The 19995-nt window shown below is 40.0% G+C and overlaps 2 protein-coding genes across 2 annotated transcripts; both read right to left on the reverse strand.

The window, feature by feature from the left end:
• Window positions 1-5570: 5570 nt before the first annotated feature.
• Window positions 5571-13353, reverse strand: ndufs3 (NADH:ubiquinone oxidoreductase core subunit S3). The gene is made up of 7 exons (XM_079241659.1): window positions 13266-13353; window positions 12848-12913; window positions 10331-10428; window positions 9965-10114; window positions 6150-6275; window positions 5935-6054; window positions 5571-5855 (listed from the first exon to the last, which is right to left on the reverse strand). The coding sequence occupies exons 1-7, from the start codon at window positions 13318-13320 to the stop codon at window positions 5685-5687; spliced, it is 786 nt and encodes a 261-aa protein (XP_079097785.1). The 5' UTR covers window positions 13321-13353; the 3' UTR covers window positions 5571-5684.
• Window positions 13354-14697: 1344 nt separating this feature from the next.
• Window positions 14698-17823, reverse strand: ptpmt1 (protein tyrosine phosphatase mitochondrial 1). The gene is made up of 4 exons (XM_079243970.1): window positions 17554-17823; window positions 16735-16815; window positions 16396-16587; window positions 14698-15167 (listed from the first exon to the last, which is right to left on the reverse strand). The coding sequence occupies exons 1-4, from the start codon at window positions 17698-17700 to the stop codon at window positions 15039-15041; spliced, it is 549 nt and encodes a 182-aa protein (XP_079100096.1). The 5' UTR covers window positions 17701-17823; the 3' UTR covers window positions 14698-15038.
• Between the last annotated feature and the right edge of the window lie 2172 nt (window positions 17824-19995).

A 19995-nucleotide genomic window follows, 5' to 3' on the forward strand; every position in this document is an offset into this window, starting at 1 on the left:
TTGCTTAACTAAAATAACTATTAGAATTTTATTTCTTAAAATAGGCCCTTCATATACTTGCTGTGGGTCCATAAACATAAAGGCTGCCATTTGTGTCAGCATTTTGACTACAGTGTCTCTGAATGGACAAACAACTCTGTGCGAAGTGAGAATACTCTGCTTGCTTAATCCGTCTTAGTACACCGTTTGGAGTACATAAAACCTTAAAATGCATCAAAAGTAGATCCTTGTAGTGAAGTCAGTGCTGCACCTGAGCCCAATGGATCTACTGGAAGATGAAAACATGTTTATGGCTGGAAGAATTTTGGCCACAGACGGCCACCATCCATTCGTAACAGTGGTTGGCCAGCTTTACCACTGGATACCAGTAATTCTTACACACTGTACCTTTAAAGGCCTCCATTTCTGATCCTGTTTTTTGGGAAAAAGGAGGCTCACACTCCTTTTGTCCTCCATTTCTCCAGTTTAGGCCACATTGCGCTCCAGAATTTCAGCTAGCATCTCTCAAACAATCACCTTGTTTCCACAAAATTATCATTTCCTGCCTGTCAAACTGTTACTTCTGAAAGACCTCCAGAAAACCTGGATGACTTGTGCTCAAGACCACTTTAAAAGATCATTTTTAAAAAAATCTAGCTCATGGGAAGCATACTGTAAAGAAATAAAGAGGTGTAGAGTCCTGCACAGAAAGTAAAAAACATTGTAAAACATGTCACACTTCATGTTTTCTCCCTGAATGTATTTCTTGCTGGATATAAACTTTGAAGTTTTATTTCTATACAGATAATGAATTGTAAACCTAATTTAGAACAGAAGACTTGAGCTGTAAGAGCTTGGAAATAAAACCCTTTCCTGCAAAAACTGACAACAGCACACCAAGATGAGGATTAATAACAGCTTATTGACAGCAAGCTCAAGTTTTCACTTCAATGAACCTCGTAAATATTTAACCAGTTCCTTTACTTGGATAAATGACATAAATACTGTAAAATGATACTATTTCTCTGAAACATAGTGGATAAAGTAGTGAAACAAAGTTTCTAAATGTAGCTTTAGAGTGAAAGTTAGTGCATGAAGACAACATAGTTTACGTTGTCATATGAAGCAGTGAGGGTCTGCTGTCGCACCCGGCTGCTGGGGGATGACCAGAATCTTCATTTTTAAGTGAAATATTCCTTTAAGTGCTGTTGTTCTTGTCAAAAAGTTGGTGTTTTTCTGCTTGTGAGTTAAGAAGTCGCTTTGTTTGTCTTTAGAGGAATGTAAAATGCTACAAACTGTGTTTTGTGTCAAAGTGAGTCTCTGTTATTGGTGGTTTTTGGGAGTTTCTCGGCCGCAGCAGGAGCAGAGGACAACAGCAAGGAAACCGACACAGTTTTGGAAAATGTGCAGAGTCCGTATCCATCCAACTGCTGACCACATGCCACCTCTGAGCCCGCCGGGATCTGGACCATAATTTGATTTTCTAATTCTAGCAGCGTTTAATAGCCGTCCTCAGACGGCGAGCACTGCGGGGAAAATTGAATTGCTTCCCACAGGCTGGTGTAATATGCATGTCTGCTTAATTTCACACCGCCGGGGAAGAGATGATACTGTTCAAATTGTCATGAACCTTGACTTTATGTAATAACCTTCCCTGCTGGAGCAGCGCCGCAGGAAGCCCTCTTTCAGTTTGGTTGGACATTTAATTTGGTTTATCTCTGTTAACAGGCTGTGAATTTATGAAACCGGATGTTTGAACAAACTGGTTTAAACGCACCAATGAACAACAAAGAAAGACCAACGTGAGACTTAAAAGTTGAAGTAAAGCAGAAGTTTGTTGAAACCTTTAGGAATTAAGCTATAATTTTAAAAAAAACATTAACATTTAGCAATTTCAGCTTCTCTGGCCACTTTATTAGACCCACTTTGCTACCAGGTTGGATCCTCTTTATCCTGCCTTCATTCTTGGTTCCATAGATTCAACATTTCCTCAGATTTTGCTCCATGTTGACATGAAGTTGCTGCACATCATGATGAGAATCTCCCAAAGCTGCTCTGCTGGATGTAGATCTGGTGACTGTGGAGGCCGTTGGAGGACAGTGAACTCATCGTCATGGTGGAGATGATGTGAGCTTTGTGACATGGTGCATCATCCTGCTGGAAGTTTCCATCAGAAGATGCTACACTGTGCTCAGAAAGGGATGGACATGGTCAGCAGCAGGACTCAGGTAGGCTGTGGAGGTTAAACCAGGTCATGGTGGTACTAAGGGGACCACAGTGGGACCAGAAACCCTCCCCCCATCATTCCACCAGCAGCAGCCTGAAGCGTTGATCCTGACGGCAGGATGGATCCATGTTGTCATGATGTTTCCAGCAGATTCTGATCCTACCATGTGAATGTGGAGCTGAACTGGAGACTCATCAGACCAGCAACGTTTCTCCATCTTCTATTGTCCAGTTCTGGTGAGTCTGTGTGAATTGTAGCCTCAGTTTCCTGTTCTTACTGACAGGAGGAACCCGCTGTGGTCTTCTGCTGCTGGAGGCCATCTGCTTCCAGGCTGGACGTGTTGTAGCTGCATATGTTGGTTGGAACCAGTGCTTACTGGTCTTCCTGTTGCCTTTCTATCATCTCCAACCAGTCTGTCCAGTCTCCTCTGACATCAACCAGACCTTCTGGTCCAGACTGCTGCTGCTCGCTGGATGTTTTACTCTTCTTCAGATCTTCTCTGGAAACCTCAGAGATGGTTTTGTGTTAAAATCTCAGCAGTTTCTGAAATATTCAGACCAACAACCATCCCTTAAATTAATTTTCTTCCTCATTCTGATGCTGAGTTCAAACTTCTTCTAGTTGCATTGAGTTGCTTCCATGTGATTGGCTAATTTTCCACCTCTATTAACACTTGAACAGGTGTATCTAATAAAGTGGCCAGTGAGTATTTATCTATACATTGATCATTTAAAGCTGCTGTGATTCTCAAAGAAAGAGACTAAATTCAGGACATTTTAGGTCAAACTGTGAGTTGATGTATTCAGTCAGTCTAACTCCAGGTTGTGCCTCCATGTCGGCTTCAGTGTGTGAGCAGTGAACAGCGTTGGACCGATAATTGTTTCAGTCGGACCTGATGAAATTCAGGTAATTATGAGCCATCTGCAAAGGTGTAAACACATTCTGCTCATTGCTCGCAGCGTGAAGAGACTTGAGTTTATTTATGAACCACTCAGAGGGTCTTGTGTGATGCATGCAACTAAAAATAGTACGATTTTAAAAAAAAAGAGAGAGATATTCTCTCATGACTGCTGAGCAGCTTCACAGGCCCAGCCAATGCCTGTTATCCCTGTATTTTTATTTGTAAGTGAATTTTCTGTACGGTACTCAGAAATCTGTTCGGTGTTTCTGATCTGTGCTTCTCTCTTGATGCAAGATTGTGTATTTTAAAACATGTGGAGCAGACACAATGTGGGTCACAATGGGGTTCAGTGTTTTGGATGGATTGATTAGCTTAAAATCCACTCATTTTGAGTTCCAAAGTACCAGTCCAACCTCGCTGGCAAACGTTTCGACCCATGTGTTGCTTTCCTGTCGTCTGGCTCATGCTATTTGAAATGTTTTTAGTTTCTTACATGTAAAATGAATCAGTGAAAATGTTTGACAGAATAAAACAGGAGAAATCCAGCCTGGACTGTTGTATCCATTAAAACTGCTGGGATGAGTAGAACGAATCCCCTTATGGTGTATTTTGGTAATGCAGCGCCACCTGGTGGAGGATTGCTGAGCGACAGAAACCACATTTCAGAGCCTGGAGGCTGTGATGAGTCTTTTCCTTTGTCAGGGTTCTTGTCCAAGTCTGGTCCCTAAGATCCTCTCATTCCTTCTCCACCACACCTGAATCACATGCATGTGTCGTTGCCAGGCCTCTGCAGAGCTGAATGACGCATGATTCAGGTGTGTTGGAGAACAGGTAGAGGACCAGACTAGAGATGTTCTGGGCCAGATTACAGCCTTTTAGCTAGTTTCAGTCTGCAGTTCCTGCATGAGAACTGCAGCATTCGCTGTTTTTTAACAGCAAAGTATGGTGATTAGTTTTATCCTTTGCACACAGAATGCTCTGCAGACTTTCAGATTTCATTTACACAATCTGTTTCCAGTACAGTCACGTTCTTTATGAAAGTAGTTTGAGGTGGAAGAACCTGACTGGTCTGTGCAAAACCTGGACCTGAATGGACTCCCGCACATCGGCTGAAGCGACCTTGATCCACTAAATCCACAGCTGGAAAAGCACACAGCCTCTTATGTCAGCTTTTATGTTAAACCTCAGAAACATCAGCAAGAGTTTAGGATTTTTATAATACTACAACAACACTGTTTTAAAATATGGTTTCAATGCAGAAAACACTCATCATGCTCAATGGTCTCCTTCCTTTAACCAATACCTACATTCTCAGTCCCTCTCAGATGGAAACTGCCTTTAAGCCATGATGAAAAGGGACGGACATCTTTAGAAGGCACTTTCCCTTATTTTCATACACTCAAGAATAATTATAGCAGCCATAAACTCCTCCTGTTTCCTAGTTTGCCCCTCATGAGTATCATAGATTCCACTCTGGAGATGAATCCTTACTATGGGTAGAACTGCATACAAGCCGCCGAATCACCCTCATGGGACTCCGCCTTACTGAAGTGGGAAGAAATGTTTGGACTGAGCTCATAGTCGGGACATGGCAGCATGTTTTAAAACTCATTCATGTCTCTTCCTTCATTAGACGCGTTATTCAGTCTGTGCACCGTTTACATTACAGAAAATGATAAAACACATCCAGATGTCTGGATGGCTACAGGTCATAGTTTGGTCGTGTTTTTTGTTTCGTTGATGACTGGAAACACATTTACAAAGCTTTCTTTTATTTGCAAAGACAACCATGAATCTTTGCTGGCTCTTTTTGGGACACTCACTCTTGGGGTCATCTTCATCCTGCATTTGCAGTTATTCAGTTAAATTCAACTTTATTTATATAGCGTCAAATCACAGCAATGTCATCTCAAGACGCTTTACAGACAGGAAAACAAAAAAACATAATGAAAGCCAATTCATAATAGCCTATGTAAGGAAACCAACAGATTGAGAGAAGGATCTCCCATCCTGAGCAAGCACACGGCGACAGTGGGGAGGAAAAAACTCCTTTTTAACAGGAAGTGCAAGATTTTTAATTCAGTGCAAGATAATTGCTTTTTTGATTTTCTTATTTTAATGATTTTATGCTTGTGTAAAACACTTTGACCAGCTGTTCTTTGCTATATTAATAAAGTGGAGTTGGATTGTCTGATACTAAATCACATCATTTAGCTAAAAAAAAAAAAAAAACCATTCATTCGTCTAAAAAAAGGAAATATATTAGGAAATACCTCCCTGTCCTCATACTGAGATACATTTAATACTTTAGTATGAATATGAAAGAAAAGTTGCCTTGAAGCTGAAGAAGTAAGGAATTGTGGGGCCGTATGATCCGTTTAGGCCCCGTTTAGAACCTGTTTAGACCCTGTTTAGACCCCCACAGGAACCTTCCCCTGATTTAAAAAATTGTTGACAGCCAAAACCATTTAAAGACCGTTTTATTACTATCTTTATGTACATAAATATTTCAGGTGGGGTTCTCCAGAAGCAGACAGAACATGGTGATGAAACATATGCGGACCGAACGCAGGGACATCACTTCTTCTCAGGAGCTGCCTCCCCAGCCTCCAGTTTGGGTGCGGCCTCTTTGGGCTCTCGGTGTGCGGGGAACACCTCCCACGGCGTGTTCAGGTCGAACTTCCTGAACTCCTGCGCTAGCTCCACGGGCTCGGCCACCACGCGCTTCAGCTCGTCGTCATAACGCACCTGCAGAGGGAAATGTGTTGCCATCAGCTGCATGCCGTCTCTCCATAAACACTGCTGATGTTATGGAACCAGAACTCACCTCTACGTATCCTGATAGAGGGAAGTCCTTCCTGAAGGGGTGACCCTCGAAGCCGTAGTCTGTCAGGATGCGCCTCAGGTCAGGGTGGTTGGCAAAGAACACGCCAAACATGTCCCAGATCTGCCCAAAGACACAGTCCTGCTCTCAGCTCTGCTGCCAGTGTGGGAATCCAGCATGAGGAGTGATATAAGCCTGTTTTAAATGTTGTGACTCACCTCCCTCTCGTACCAGTTGGCAGCCATGTGGACGGGGACTGCCGAGTCCACCGGTGTTAACTCGTCTGTGTACGTCTTGACACGGATACGGGAGTTGTAGCGCAGCGACAGCAGGTTGTAAACAATCTGTAAAGCAACACAACACGCAGATTGATGGTTTACACGGGGTTTAGGTGACAGCAGTGGGGTCTAAAAGCACATGTGTGAACGTCACTGTGGGCACAACTAATCCAGACAAAGCTGAGGAAAAAGTAATGAATGAAGAGGCTTTTAAATATACCAAAGATGAAACATTTCATCATTTCAGAGGTGAATAACTGGAAATTCATCTTTATGGTGCAGAAAACCGAGTAGCCACTGCCTGATGGAAAACAAGTTGACTATTTTTAAGGCTTTTAAGGCTGATTGACAAATTAAAGCCTTATCTTCCCAAACCTGCCCTCAAAAAAGTCATCCACCTGCTCATTATGTCCCGTTTAGATTATTGTAACTCTCTTTATTTTGGCATTGATCAGCTAACTTTGCACCGACTTGCCCAAAACACTGCAGCTCGGCTGCTTACAGGAACACGACGTCATGATCACATCGCTTCTCTGCACTGGTTTCCAGTTAGTTTTAGGACCCAGTACAAGATTTTATTGATTGTTTTTAAAGCCTTAAATGGTTTGGCTCCCTCATATCTGGCAGAGTTGTTACATCAACATGCTCAAGCCAGGACTCTTAGGTTCTCTTCTCAACTATTACTTAAGCTCCCATTGGACCCCCAGGGGTGATAGAGCCTTTTCTGTTGCTGCTCCTAAGATATGGAATAGTCTTCCCCTTCACATCAGAGCTGCTCAATCTGTCTCTGATTTTAAGTCTGTCCTTAAAACCCACTTCTTTGCGCCGGCATTTGGTCATATCTGAGCTTTTTCTTTGTGTATTTTAATATTTTTTACTTTTATTTTACATTTTTGTTTTGTGTCCAGATTATTATTCATTTTTTAATGTGCAGTGTTTCATTTTTATTTGTGGAGTGTTGTTGTTGTTTGTTGCTGTTCAGCACTTTGGGCAGCTGCTGCTGTAGAAATGTGCTATATAGATAAACTTGAACTTGACTACTCCTTCACTTTGGGATACAACATCGTTTAAAAGGAAAATGTAACCACTGTAGGACTGGAAAACACAGATTTATAGTGAAAAGTTTGGATATTTACTGACTGAACAAAGAACCCGATTCCATCAACAGGTCTGGGACTGTTTGGTTTCCACCGACGTACATCGACCCGGTTCAGCTACGTAACAGCTTACTATTCAGAAACAAAGGAAGAAGACGGTGGACATACAGAAACTTGTCTTCTTTCTGCTTGACGTGTAGCTTTAAAAAAAAAAAACACCATATGTTTAAACGTGAAACCGTTGCTGCTTTGTTCTCAGTGCCAAGTCACACAGGAAGCGATGATTCTGTCAGCCAATCAGCAGGCTGCAGCGTGTCAGAGCTGATAGGTTAGATCAGAATCCCAATGAAAAAGTCCCAAACTGTACGATGGTTTGGATCAGATATTCCACTACATTTGGAAGTTTTTGCCTGTGGAAAAGCCGTAAAAATGCACAGCAACCTATATTATACAGAACAGGACTCATTGCTGCAAACAGGACTTAAACAGGATGCATGGCATTTACTAAACGCTGAGTTACCAGGTGTAAAGTTAGAAAGCCATTATTAACTTATTTACCATTTTAAATGTATCTTTTTTGTTGCACTGCTTGAAACAGAGACCAACCTCTCTAAAACGACGCGTTTTTCGTCGCCATGGAAACCGAACGGAGAGAGTGCTGGAACTCAAACTCAAACTCAAACATGCGTTTAGGTGATAAAAAACAGTGCCGTTCACATGTCTGATGAGGATTCAACACTGTAACACTGTAGAAAGCTCAGAAAACTCCAAATACCATCACAGCACCCCTTTAATCTTGAGTTTTAATTAAATCAAATGTTACTAATTAGGGCTGTGACGATATGCTTTTGTCCCAATTCAATTAGATTACGATTTTTTTGGGTGCCGATTCCATTTAAATTGCGATTTTTACAATTCTTTGATATTGCTGATTTTTGTAGAATAAAAAAAATGTATAAAACATTTTTTTGCTCGTTTTTTTTTTTTTTTATTTCAGTGAGGAAAAGACAACCTAGCAGCCAGACCATCATTCTGCTGCTATAACGTCCAAGAAGACAAGTAAAAAGATCAACAAAAACAATAAAAATTACAAAAATTTTATCATGGATTATTTTTTATTTATTTGAAAAATAAACTTTTTTTTAATTAAAAAAAATTATTTTAAAATTGTGACGCAAAAGATCCAGATTTTTTTTTATTTTTCAATTCAATTTTCCCACCCCTATTATTAATATGGACACAAATCAGAAGGTTCAAGTCAAAGATAAAAATATGGATCGTTTCTAGAATAAAAAATGTAAAGGCGTCTTAATTCCCAGTGGTTTAACTTTATATCTTTCTAACGCTGAAAAGTTGTTTTTATTTATTTATTCTATAAACTGCTCAGTCCTATTAAGGGTTGCAGGGAAGTTGAATCCTATCCAGCAATCTTTGGGCGATAGGCAGGTACACCCTGGACAGCTCGCCAGTCCAATACAGAACCAACAGAGAGAAAAACAACCACTCACACTCATATTCATTCCTAGGGAGAATTTGGAGCCTTCAATCAACTTAACATGCATGTCTTTGGATGGTGGGAGGAAGCCGGAGTACCTAGAAGGACTCGTGCATACACAGAGATAACGTGCACATGTGACACAGAAGGCCACCGTCTTAACCTTCTCGCTGTGACGCCACAGTGCTGCTAACCCTTCCGGACTACATGAGAGCCTGCACAGGAGTTCTGGACTGATGGTTTATACACAGGTGGCAAAAAAAAAGAACTTGAATTCATTAAATCTGATTTAAGCATCAGGTAAAACACAATTATACAGTTGTGCTCATATTTATTCATCCCCTTTCATTAAAGAAGGAAAAAAAAACAGCTGCCTGTAAAATAAGTTGAAACTGACTAAAGTAATAATAAATAAAAATGTTGTGAAAATCATGACATTATTTTCTAATTCTGGTTCAATAGAAATATTTTTTTAAAAGGCAAACAAATAAGATAATTTATTACATATTACATCAGTCATAAAGTAATATTTAGTTGAACAATCCTTTAATGTTTCCGCTCCAGTCAGGTGTTTTCTGTTCCTCTCAGTCAGACTTCTGCACCTGTTGACAGGGATTTTGTCCCACTGTTCTTTAATGAAGGGGATGAATACATATAAGCACAACTGTTAAAAAAAAAAAAAAAAAAACTGCTTTGTTTACATTTATTTTGCTTGACAATTTCTTCAGTTTATAGCAGGAAAAATAACATTTCAAACACAATATTTGTGCCTTTCAAAGACAAAAAAAAAAAAAGATTTATAGCACCTAACAAACAGGACCTAATCCATCACGCTGCTGACTGATTGTGTAATAAATGTGTGAGCTTCCATACTGGCCGGGTAGTAAAGCTCTAACTGGGCTGATTTCCTCATCAACGCTTCATTTGTCACGCATCATTAGGAAAAGCTGGGAATTAATTATAACCTATCATGTCAATGCTTACACACTTCCATGGTTACTTTATATGCAGCGACAGCTGCTGCAAGCAGCTCTGAGCTGTAATTTGCCTGATAAATCACAAAAATGATCCCCAAAGCACCACAACATCATTTTCTCTTCACGTTTGTTTGACAGTTTAATGGTGATGTCGTGTGAAATGGAAAAAAGGAAAGAGGCAGCTACCTCAAAGCGGTTCTGCCGTGTCGGGATGTCCACAGCCGTCAGATCGATCATGTTCCTGAACTGAGCGGTGGTGTGGTCTCTCAGGAAGGTCAGCACAGGGATCACGCCGTCGGGATGGATCATCACCTCCAGCTCGTTGTAACACGTCACCTGTAGGACCCACATTTTCCTGTCATCTCTATGTTTTACAATCTTAAATAAAAAAGCTGAAACTGTTCTTCAGAAACTAAAAGGTGCTAATCGTCAGTCAGTTCCCAGCTATGTTGGTAAAACGCCACAGTCCCGACTCATGTCCCAACGAAACCTCCCATGTAAGCATGAGAAAATGCAGACCTGAGATCAGGAGTTATAAGCCTGGGAACAGACCTGGACCTGCTGGATGTATTTGGGCATCATCTCAGCCACATATTCTCCAAACGCAGCCAGCTGGTTGTGAGAGACGGCATCTTTGGGCCTCACAGTGGCTGCACAAAGAAAATGAGAAAATTAGGTTATTTCAGCTTGACGGCATTTATTTTATTTACATGTTATACATTTTTTACAGTCAAGTCTGAGGTAAACATCCATGTTTCTGACAAATGGGTAATTATAGTTGTCGTACAATGTGCTTTAATAACAGCTCCATTTATGGAGTAACTTTATGGGTTTGACTAAGTGATGATTTAAAATTATGTAATAACATTATTTAGTTTTAAAAAAATGTACAAGAAATTTTTTGGATAAATATAGAGAAGAAGAAAATTCATGATTTATTTTGCTGCTTTATATTTTGCCATCTGACTGATGACTTTCAGGATGTAAACTGTGTATACAGCCATATAACTGTCTAAATTAAAGACTGTAAATAAGTAGTAGTACCTAAATAAGCCTTCTGCTTTCTTCTGCTCCTTCAGGTATAATGTTACACAGATGTGCATCCTTGTTTTGTATTGTATATGTGTTTGAGATAAATTTTTAAAAAAAACAGCAAGTATGAATTTGTTCAAACGTTATCACAGGGTACGTTAGAGGCAAATCATTTCAAGCCAGTTTACAGTTCCACAAATGAGTTTCATCAAATGGTCATAAATCTTAAGTGAGGTTAATCTCAGATGAGTGGAGGACAGCTCTAATTTGCATCACTGGGCTGTGCGTTGCTGTTGCCATAGAGACACACTGTAAGAAATGTGTGTAACATATGACACTACCCTTCATGTCTCCAGTAGGTGTTAACCAGTACAGCCTCAAAAACAAGCAGACTGAAATTGTCACCTTTTAAAGCTCTCTATGATGAAATATTAAATGTTACACTGATAAAAATGCGATAACCTTCCGCTACTCTGCAGCAGCTGCAGTGTATCAGTAACAGGTTTCTGTGTTGAGCTTCAGAATTAGACGATGAAAAACTGTGATATTGTTTAGATCAAGCATCTTTTATGTGCCAATACGTTCCTCTCCTTCCCTTTCTGCAGCAGCACTTAGCTGCTGATAAGCTGCTGGATGCAAGGAAGAAAAAAAATCTAATTTGAAAGATTTGCATTATATAATTAGCCTTCCCTAATTTCTAAATATCCTCTACGTTTTGAGGTGTACATGCCTGAATTATTTTGTAGCAGAACATATTTATAAAAAAACAAAAGATGCAGGTTTTTGCACGTTCAAAGCCACAATTAAAGACGTGATGCCAAGCTGATCACATCTCAGAACAGTAACAGGAGGCTGGATTTCTCCCCTTTAAAGACACCCAAACCAAAACAATTGCTGGGTTTTAAGGGTGCAGCCTTCCCACCACCTCAGACTTCTACACAACACGATGAAAGGGGAGCTCCCTCCGCATCATAAAGGATCCCACCCATCCAGACTGTTCCAACCCCTCCCTTAGGCAAGCGGCTGAGAAGCATAAGGAGCAAAACCAGCAGAGTCCAAAGCTGTCAGGCTGCTGAACTCAGAGTTCAGAACTTTATTGTCATTGAACCAGTCAACACAACTAAATTAATTCCAGTACAACCCGTCCAAGACTTAGACATACAACATACATGTGACATAAACAGGATCAGGCAGACTGAGGCGCAGCCCCGAAAGCGGCGCACCTTTTTATGCAGAATGAGGAAAAGATGACATGAGGAAGGATGTTGGAAAAAAAAGTATCTCTACACTTCACCTAAAGGGGGAAGGATAAAGATGCAACAAAAAACACACCTCTAAACTCTAACTCCAGCCATGCCACGTTGACCCCAGCACCCCTTAACCCCCCTTCCCCCCTGTGTGCGCCCCACCTCATGACAACAGATCTGTACTGACATGCAACAATACTAAGTGTAATACTCCAGATGCGCACATGTAGCCTACATTTTGTATTCAGTGTATATTTTTAATTATGTTTAGCTTATATTTATCTTCTATTTCTAATTTTACTTTTTATATTGTATCTAGTATATATTCGTATTTCCTTCTTCTCAGCCACTCAGTTCTAATTTTGTATCTCTGACATGTGACTGTGAGCTGATATTAAAATAAAGTTCCTTGAATCCATCTAGACAAGGCCGGATTATCCAATGGACATTACGGGCCATGGGGCCCATGCCCACTTGGGGCCAATGTGGGGCAAACATCAGCATGAAACAAAATGTACATAAAAACCAAAATAGCTACACCACAGTGTCTAGTGTATTGCTATTGGTACCACTGGCTGAGAGATGTTAGAAATTTTGTTTCACACTGTATCTTTCATAGTTTTCACAACATTGCGGTGGGGAAGGGGGCCCCTGGAACACTCTGGGGCCAGGGCCCTGTGCACTTTTATTCCGGCCCTGCATCTAGCTCTGAGGTCTGCTTACATCATGCATTGCCACACTTTTGTGAAGCTGCAGCAAGTCCTGTAGTGTCAGATCAGTGTATACTCACGGCGGGACTCGGAGCTGGAGCTCTGGGGTCTGATCTGCTGCTGCAGGAGGCATGAACTCCTGGTAACTGAGGAGGAGGAGGAAATGCAGAAAGAAAGTGTCAAACGGAGAGTGAACACGCAAAATGTGTGAGAGAGAGGCTACAGAACCATTAACAACACAATAAGAATATAAAGAAAAGTCTTGTCCAGTTTCCAATAGAACCCGACTGTGTTTTGCAACATATTTTCATTTATTAAAAAACAAAAACAATGCAGATCGTCTGTCGTTCAGCTGTCACGTGACCCCACGGTGAGACAGCGCGAAGGTCAAAGCTGGAAAACGAGACGATGCTGCTTCCATGAAGTACACAGATTATTTCACCCTAAGATTTCAGCTAACAGTCTGTAAAAACAAATATTTATTTCTGGTCATCTTACTGTTAAAGCTCCTTCCAAGACCACCGCGGACGAGTCTCACCAGCGAAGCCGCCATGTTTGTGCGTTCAGCTGGCTTTCTCCCTGCAGACTGTCGCCCTCTGCCGGCCTGGAGGATGAAGGAGAAACGCACCTCAGAGGAACACAGGGCACTATCTGCTCAGCACATTTTTCCTTTTAAAAGACAGTTATTTGGCAGAAAATCTGCAGTTATTTTATAAATAAAGGAATATATATATTTAAATCAGATAATAGAAAACTCTTCAAGAAGCATTTCTTCACTTAGTTAAATGATATTTTTCAGAGGAGTTGAAAAACTTAGCCCAGTTCTTTGCAACATATATTACGGTATTCATTCTTTCTGTTTCAACATGTAATATTGTGCGGTGGGAAGAAAATATGAGAGAAAAAAAAGCCTATAGCACTACATGACAACACCTGCATCTAACCGGACTTTCAGCAGTCCACCAGCACCTTCCAATGATGTCCTGTACTGGTTGATTTCATGCTTGTGGTTTTCCCACTCACATATGTAAGTCGCGTTGGATAAAAGCATCTGCTAAATGACTGTAGAATAGAATAGAATAGAATAGTTTGGACTTTTCGTCTCTTAGTTTTCCTAATTTATTTTGTGGTTTTTCCCGTTTAGCTCCCTTATGTCTTGTTTAGCTTTTGTTCCTGTTGATTTAGTTTATCCTGAGTTCATTTAGTAGATTTGTTTCACCTGTGTCTTGTTGTGTTCAGTGTATTTATACCCTCGGTTTCAGTTCTTTGTTGCGGATTCATTGTGTTAGTCACTCCCCTGTAAGCCTAGTGTCCTTTGTTCCTGCAACTCAAGAAATAAACCAGCCTTGACTTTGTATCTCTGTCTGCATCTCTGCATTTGGGTCCACACCTCACCTCCACCAGCCGGGACATAGGCTGGAAGAAGTGACCAGGAAAGAAAGTTTGTGCTTCCCTGCAGTCTGTTGCCCCACAACCTGATCTTTAATATGTGGAAGAAAAGGATGAATAAAAAGTGTATGAAAATAAAATTTCAAGATCAATAATTTAAAAAAATCCACCAGAAATTACATTGTCCTGCTTTGTTCTTAGTTTTCCCTCTCACTCCAAGAGGACTGTGCATGTTATGTTATAGTATCCTACATGTGTTATCTGTATCTAGTCTGAATGGAAAGACCTACAGTATATAAAATAAGCAAAAAAAAACAACATAAAATATAAGTACAAATAAAATGTATCCTACTAAATCTAGATCAATAAGTCAAGTAAACGCTCAGAAGAAAGCCCAATCAAAATGTTGTCCCTCCCCCCAAACATAAAGAACAAATATAAATGAAAGATTTATAGACAATGAAAATACAAATGATGAAAGAAAAATAAACACTAGTGTGTTTTCATGTCACAAATATTTATTTTCCATCTGAGTCTGTTTAAAGTTTTGAGGCACAATATAAAGATAAAATAAAGTGTCTCCTGTACACATAGCTGCTTCACTGCAGTATGAATCGTTAAAATATCCTCCTCTTCCAGCTGCAGCCAGATGTAAAAAGCATGGAGTGGAGTGTTTTTATAGCACTGCCATTTTTCTGGGATACAACAAGATGGATATGAAAGTAAAACAGTTTTTACCCAAAACCAAAGAAAACAGATATTTGTTCTTGTAACATGGACGACTGGCTGGAAGCCACTGTGGCTTAGATGTAGCTCAGAGTCCAGTCTTCTAGCTTCAGTGGAACACGGTGAGATCCAATCTGCTTCTGCTGTCCGACTCGCTCATCTGGACTGACCACACACCTGCTGGTAGTACGTCCTGAGCATCTCCACCTGAGCCGAACGCACCAGGATGTGCGGACGAACCGATGCCAGCTTCTGGCAGGCCTCCTCTGGAGTCCAGCAGTGCAACTGTCCTCACAAAGAAATGAAAAAAAATGCTTACGGTAAAAACCAACAGACCAATCAGAATGAAGCTTATTAAGTATTAAGTAAATTCAGAAAGTATAAACAGACTTTTGTTAAGTTATTTAATCAGTTTAGAACAACAGTGAATTTTTAAAAAGTGTCTAATAAATTAAAAAATCCTCATTACCAAGGGAATGAATAATTCTTCTGCTAAGGGACACCGTGGGTAAATGAAAAGAAAATACAGACAACACTGTTTATTTTTCAACTAATTAAACTTGGGAAAAAAACTTTATGAAAACCAAAGGGAAATGATAAAACTAGCACTTCATCTGGTTTTGATCATTGAGGTCATTATCTGAAAAAGGTCTAAAAAAAGGAAGAACTTTTTTTTTTGCTCTTTGAATGAACAGTAAAAATCATAAAATTAAAATCTGACTTGAAGTTAATAAAAACTATAACAGCAGTTATCCTGTAAAAAAAAAAAAAAGGTTGCTGAACTAGTAATTAAATAAAAGCGTGCGTCACTGCAGCCTCCTGCAGCAGCTGTGGAAGGTTCCTGCAGATTCTTATTTTGGACTGAATTTTACTGACAGCCTTGTTGTCTGTTTCATTTAATTTTACATTTTGGTGTATATATACGTATTTGTATTTTGTATGTATATATAAAGGCACATATGTGCAACCTTTAATTTTCGCAATGTAATGTAATCTGTGTATATTTTCTTATTGTGTAAAAGCCCAACTAGGGATGGGCACTGAAAGTTTGCCTTGGCTAAAATGCTGTAGTATGTCCCATCATTCGTGGAACATACGTGTCCCTATCAAATAAAAATAAAATACAATAAATAAAATTAAGATTAGATGAAACGGACAATAAAAACGGCTTCACATCCATTTTTACTTACATTCAGGACAGAGCCAAAGTGTGTATTTCTAAGTAGATCTAGTCAGTCAAAACTGTTTTCTGCTTTTGTTAAAGGCCCCATGTGAGGTCATTAAATGCAACACAAGAACAATTTCTCCAGCTTATCAACCTACTTCCACCTCTGCCTTTTGTTTTACATCTGCGTAACTTTATAACAAAATTACATATTGTAAATCAAATCATAGTCAAAATAAAAACTGTCTGACATGAATATATTTTTCTTTTATTGAAACATCCTTCTTTTTATTAAGTTTTTCTTATTAAATGACAACTAATGTCCAGGGTTAGGTTAAACATACTGACCTTTATGAGGTACGCAGCAGCAAGCGTGGCGCTACGGGAACGCCCGGCCTTGCAGTGCACGTACACGCTGGTTCCCTGCTCTCTGTGCTGCAGTGCAAACTCAACACCTTTGTGGAGGTTCTCCAGGCTGGGGATGCCGGTGAGGTCCACAGTGCTCAGCCTGAGCTGCTCCACCCCAGCGGCCTGCCACTCCTGCACACAAACTTTCACTTCAACGCTGTGCTTTAACTGCACAACACAGAAATTCAGCTCAATAACGCACTAAGATATTGTTGGAGGCTTATATCTGCTGACTAAATCCAGACCCAACGAGTGGAAACAAAAATGAAATCAACTCACCTCAGATGAGTTGCAGAAATAGTTGGTCTCATACTTCTCATTCATGGTGATCACCCCCCGAACATTTTCTGTTTCAACCAGCTGCAACACAACAAACAGCCATAAGTTTTTAAAGCCCACACAGATGGAAACGGGTTTAGGACTGAGACAAGCTGAAGATCACAGGTTCAGAAGTGGACAATTGGCCTGAGGTAAATCTGAAACCTCTTTTTGGGTGACCTACAAGCTTAAGAGGAAAGAAACATGCAGAACAACAGAGGTTTGCAGGATAATCTGTGCTGCTTTTCAAGGTAAGTCTTGCTTATTTCAGAAATAGCTAAATCAGTTTACACAAATTAAAGCATGCTGCTTAGTAAATGAGTACAGGGTTAAACTGGTCTGGCTGCAGGAAAGACCTGTCACCTACTGTTTAACAGCTGATCCTTTATCAAGCAAGAATGCAAAACATTTCACTTGCAAATTTCCAAGCACACAGGAGAAACAACACAATGGTAAACCTCCCTCCTGAATCCAAGTCTTTAAAAACACTGCTTCATTTCACTTTATGTTTAATTAAATCTTATAAAGTCAAAGTATCCCAGTGTTTTAAGTGCCTTTTACTTCTTTTCATTTGTTCTGATCCAGTTTTCATAACAAAGATTTAAAAACAAAAGCTGCATGTCTGACTATTTACTATCTACAATATAAAAAAATGCAGTTTTGTATCTTAGTATTTAAAGATCTCTTGGTGAAAAATGGATTATTCTGGTATGTTATAGAATAATCCAACACTACTAGATACTAGTCGTGCTGTCTACGGCAGCTAGTTAGTCTTCTGACCTGCTTGGTCATGGACCGGAACGGCAGCGCTCCGAGGATGACCGTGTCGTCCACCCGGTCGAACCACTGTCGCGAGGACAGCTTCTCCATGACAACATTGTAGGCTAAGGTTGGATAGAAAAGCACCCTTGCTAACGCTCCAGACATGATCACCTTGTTGGAGGCAAGTTAGTTAATAAAAACAAATAAATAAATAAAATAAAGAACAGTTTATATTCAGTCAGGCTGTCATTGCTGCTCCGTATAACAGACTGGATCCTAAACGACCTGTCACCACCTAACGTGTGTTCTTCCAGGGCATCAGTTCCGCCTCCTCCGGAAATTGGCACCGGAAGTAACAAAACGTAAGGTGGACACCCTTCAAAATAAATCCAGTGACCTCCATAAATTATAAATAATTATTTTTTCTTTATTCCTGACCATAGACTGTATATAAAATTATGGACGGAGCCTCCGTGACGTCACCCATAGGTTTGTGAAGAGCTGAATTGAAGCTCGGTGGGTGGTTCCTACCATCACCATCTTGGCAGAGGCATGCGTGTCGTCTTGCCCAGAAAATACAAATATGGGCAAAGAGGTGGAGCTGGGGGGGGGCTGTTAGTGTCATGGTGGATGATTGACATCGAGTGAACTCCAAGCTTTCTGTAGCTAAGAGCTAACCGAGCTAACCTGGAGCAAACAGGAGCTCAACAACTAACGGAGGTAAGCGGGCTAAAGCTAAGTCACGTTGTTAATCGTCTAAAAACCGCGGTTGTTCTACGTTCTTCTTACTTGAAGCAGGAGTTTGGATACCTGTCAATCCAAAGGACACGCCCCTAAATAGGCCGAACTTCGAGATTAAATTACTTTTAAACGGGCGAGTTAGAAAAAAAAAAATCACTCCCCCCACAGTTATCATGAAGGCAAACCTGACCTAATAAACCGAAAATGGATTTTTGAAATCGGCTGTAAACATGTTTATTTCTGCTATGAAGTTGGTCTTTTTAACATGGGAGTCTATGGGGATTTGCTCTGTTTAGGAGCCCCTAGTGGATTAAGGGGGAACTGCAGTTTTATACACTTCAGCATAGGCTTCACTTTAAACCGCCGAAGGCTCTGTCCATCTTTCATATATGGTCTATGTTCCAGATACATCGGTCCATATCAGCAATTAATAAAAAAAAAAATTTTAAAAAAAGAAAGAAAACACATACACATTCATGTATAGACACAGCACACACATAATTATAAAAACACCCGTAAAGACAGGCATTCATTCCAGTACTTCCAAAAACAGTAGAAATACCTTGTGTCACTTCATTAAGGGTTTGTCATAACCATCACAATTACAATTTTCCCTGATTTCAACATATAAATCTATACATGAAATTCCTCAGCACAGCATGAACTGTAGGAACGTTATTTGAGACAAATCTGACTTGCACTCGTCCATCTTGGAAGTTACAAATATTTTTTATTTTTAAAAGGAAATTATAATTATTATTATTTTTTGGAACAATGCATCTTGCTGATAAATTTTAGATTATGAAGCCTATTTGCTTTGCTCATTTGAAAGGAAAATGCATTTGTTGGATGAGCCGCAGAGCTGAGCAGGAAAAACTTGCCACGTATTCTTTGACAATGCCACACAGCTTGTTATGTTGTTGACTCTTGTTTGGTGCTGTTTATTGGATTTCATTATTGAATTCAGAACAAACTAGGAATATTGGTAATTTAACATTTTAATCATTTAACATAGGCCATAGCATGTGGAAGATCATTCACATTACCAAAAAATAAAACTTGTTGCTGTCAAGAGATAATGGATTAACTGGGTCAAAGTGGTGTAAAGGCTACAATTCACACAGGATTCTCATACCTGGACCTTAGAATATGGGAAAACTATGAACATTTGGGTGAAACATCATGCAAGCATGGAGCCATTCTGCCTCATCAGCATTTTTTTTAACATGTTAATGAGTTCACTGTCCTCCAACGACCTCCAGTCACCAGATCTCAATCCAACAAAGCTGCTTTGGCATGTGGTGGAACAGGAGATTCTCATTATGGGTGTTCAGCAACTTTGTGATGCTTCCTGTCAGTATGGAGCAGGACCCATGAGGAATGTTTCTGACGCCCTGTTGAATGCTTATCTCCAAGAATTAAGGCAGTTCTGTTTAAAATGGGTTCAACCTGGTAAGATCATGGGTGGTGTTCCTGATAAAAATGGCTGCTGAAAGAACAGCATCACTGTGCCACTCGTCCAGGATGCGCTGGTACTCAAGCCTCTTAGTTTGAGAACATAGTTGTTGTTTTTTTTATAAAATACTTAAAACATATCCATGTCAACAGACTAAAACATCTATCCTACTGCATGCAGTATGTGGAAAGTTTCTATTGTAGAGCAATGCCTACTACAGCGTCACCTCTGCTAGATTTTATACGAGCTTCCAATGTAGTCAC

The sequence above is a fragment of the Telmatherina bonti genome (genome assembly GCF_933228915.1).
Source record: "Telmatherina bonti genome assembly, chromosome: 1".
In the NCBI taxonomy this organism is placed as follows: domain Eukaryota; kingdom Metazoa; phylum Chordata; class Actinopteri; order Atheriniformes; family Telmatherinidae; genus Telmatherina; species Telmatherina bonti.

What these genes read in the sequence shown, in the direction of transcription:
- ndufs3 (XM_079241659.1), bottom strand. Translation starts at nt 13,320, where the DNA reads ATGGCGGCTTCGCTGGTGAGACTCGTCCGCGGTGGTCTTGGAAGGAGC. An exon ending in AATACATCCAGCAGGTCCAG is followed by an intron (nt 10,115 to 10,330) that starts GTCTGTTCCCAG and finishes TGGGTCCTACAG; the next exon opens with GTGACGTGTTACAACGAGCT. An exon ending in CTCTATCAGGATACGTAGAG is followed by an intron (nt 5,856 to 5,934) that starts GTGAGTTCTGGT and finishes TTCCCTCTGCAG; the next exon opens with GTGCGTTATGACGACGAGCT.
- ptpmt1 (XM_079243970.1), bottom strand. Translation starts at nt 17,700, where the DNA reads ATGTCTGGAGCGTTAGCAAGGGTGCTTTTCTATCCAACCTTAGCCTAC. An exon ending in TCCGGTCCATGACCAAGCAG is followed by an intron (nt 16,816 to 17,553) that starts GTCAGAAGACTA and finishes GTTGTGTTGCAG; the next exon opens with CTGGTTGAAACAGAAAATGT. An exon ending in ATTTCTGCAACTCATCTGAG is followed by an intron (nt 16,588 to 16,734) that starts GTGAGTTGATTT and finishes GTTTGTGTGCAG; the next exon opens with GAGTGGCAGGCCGCTGGGGT.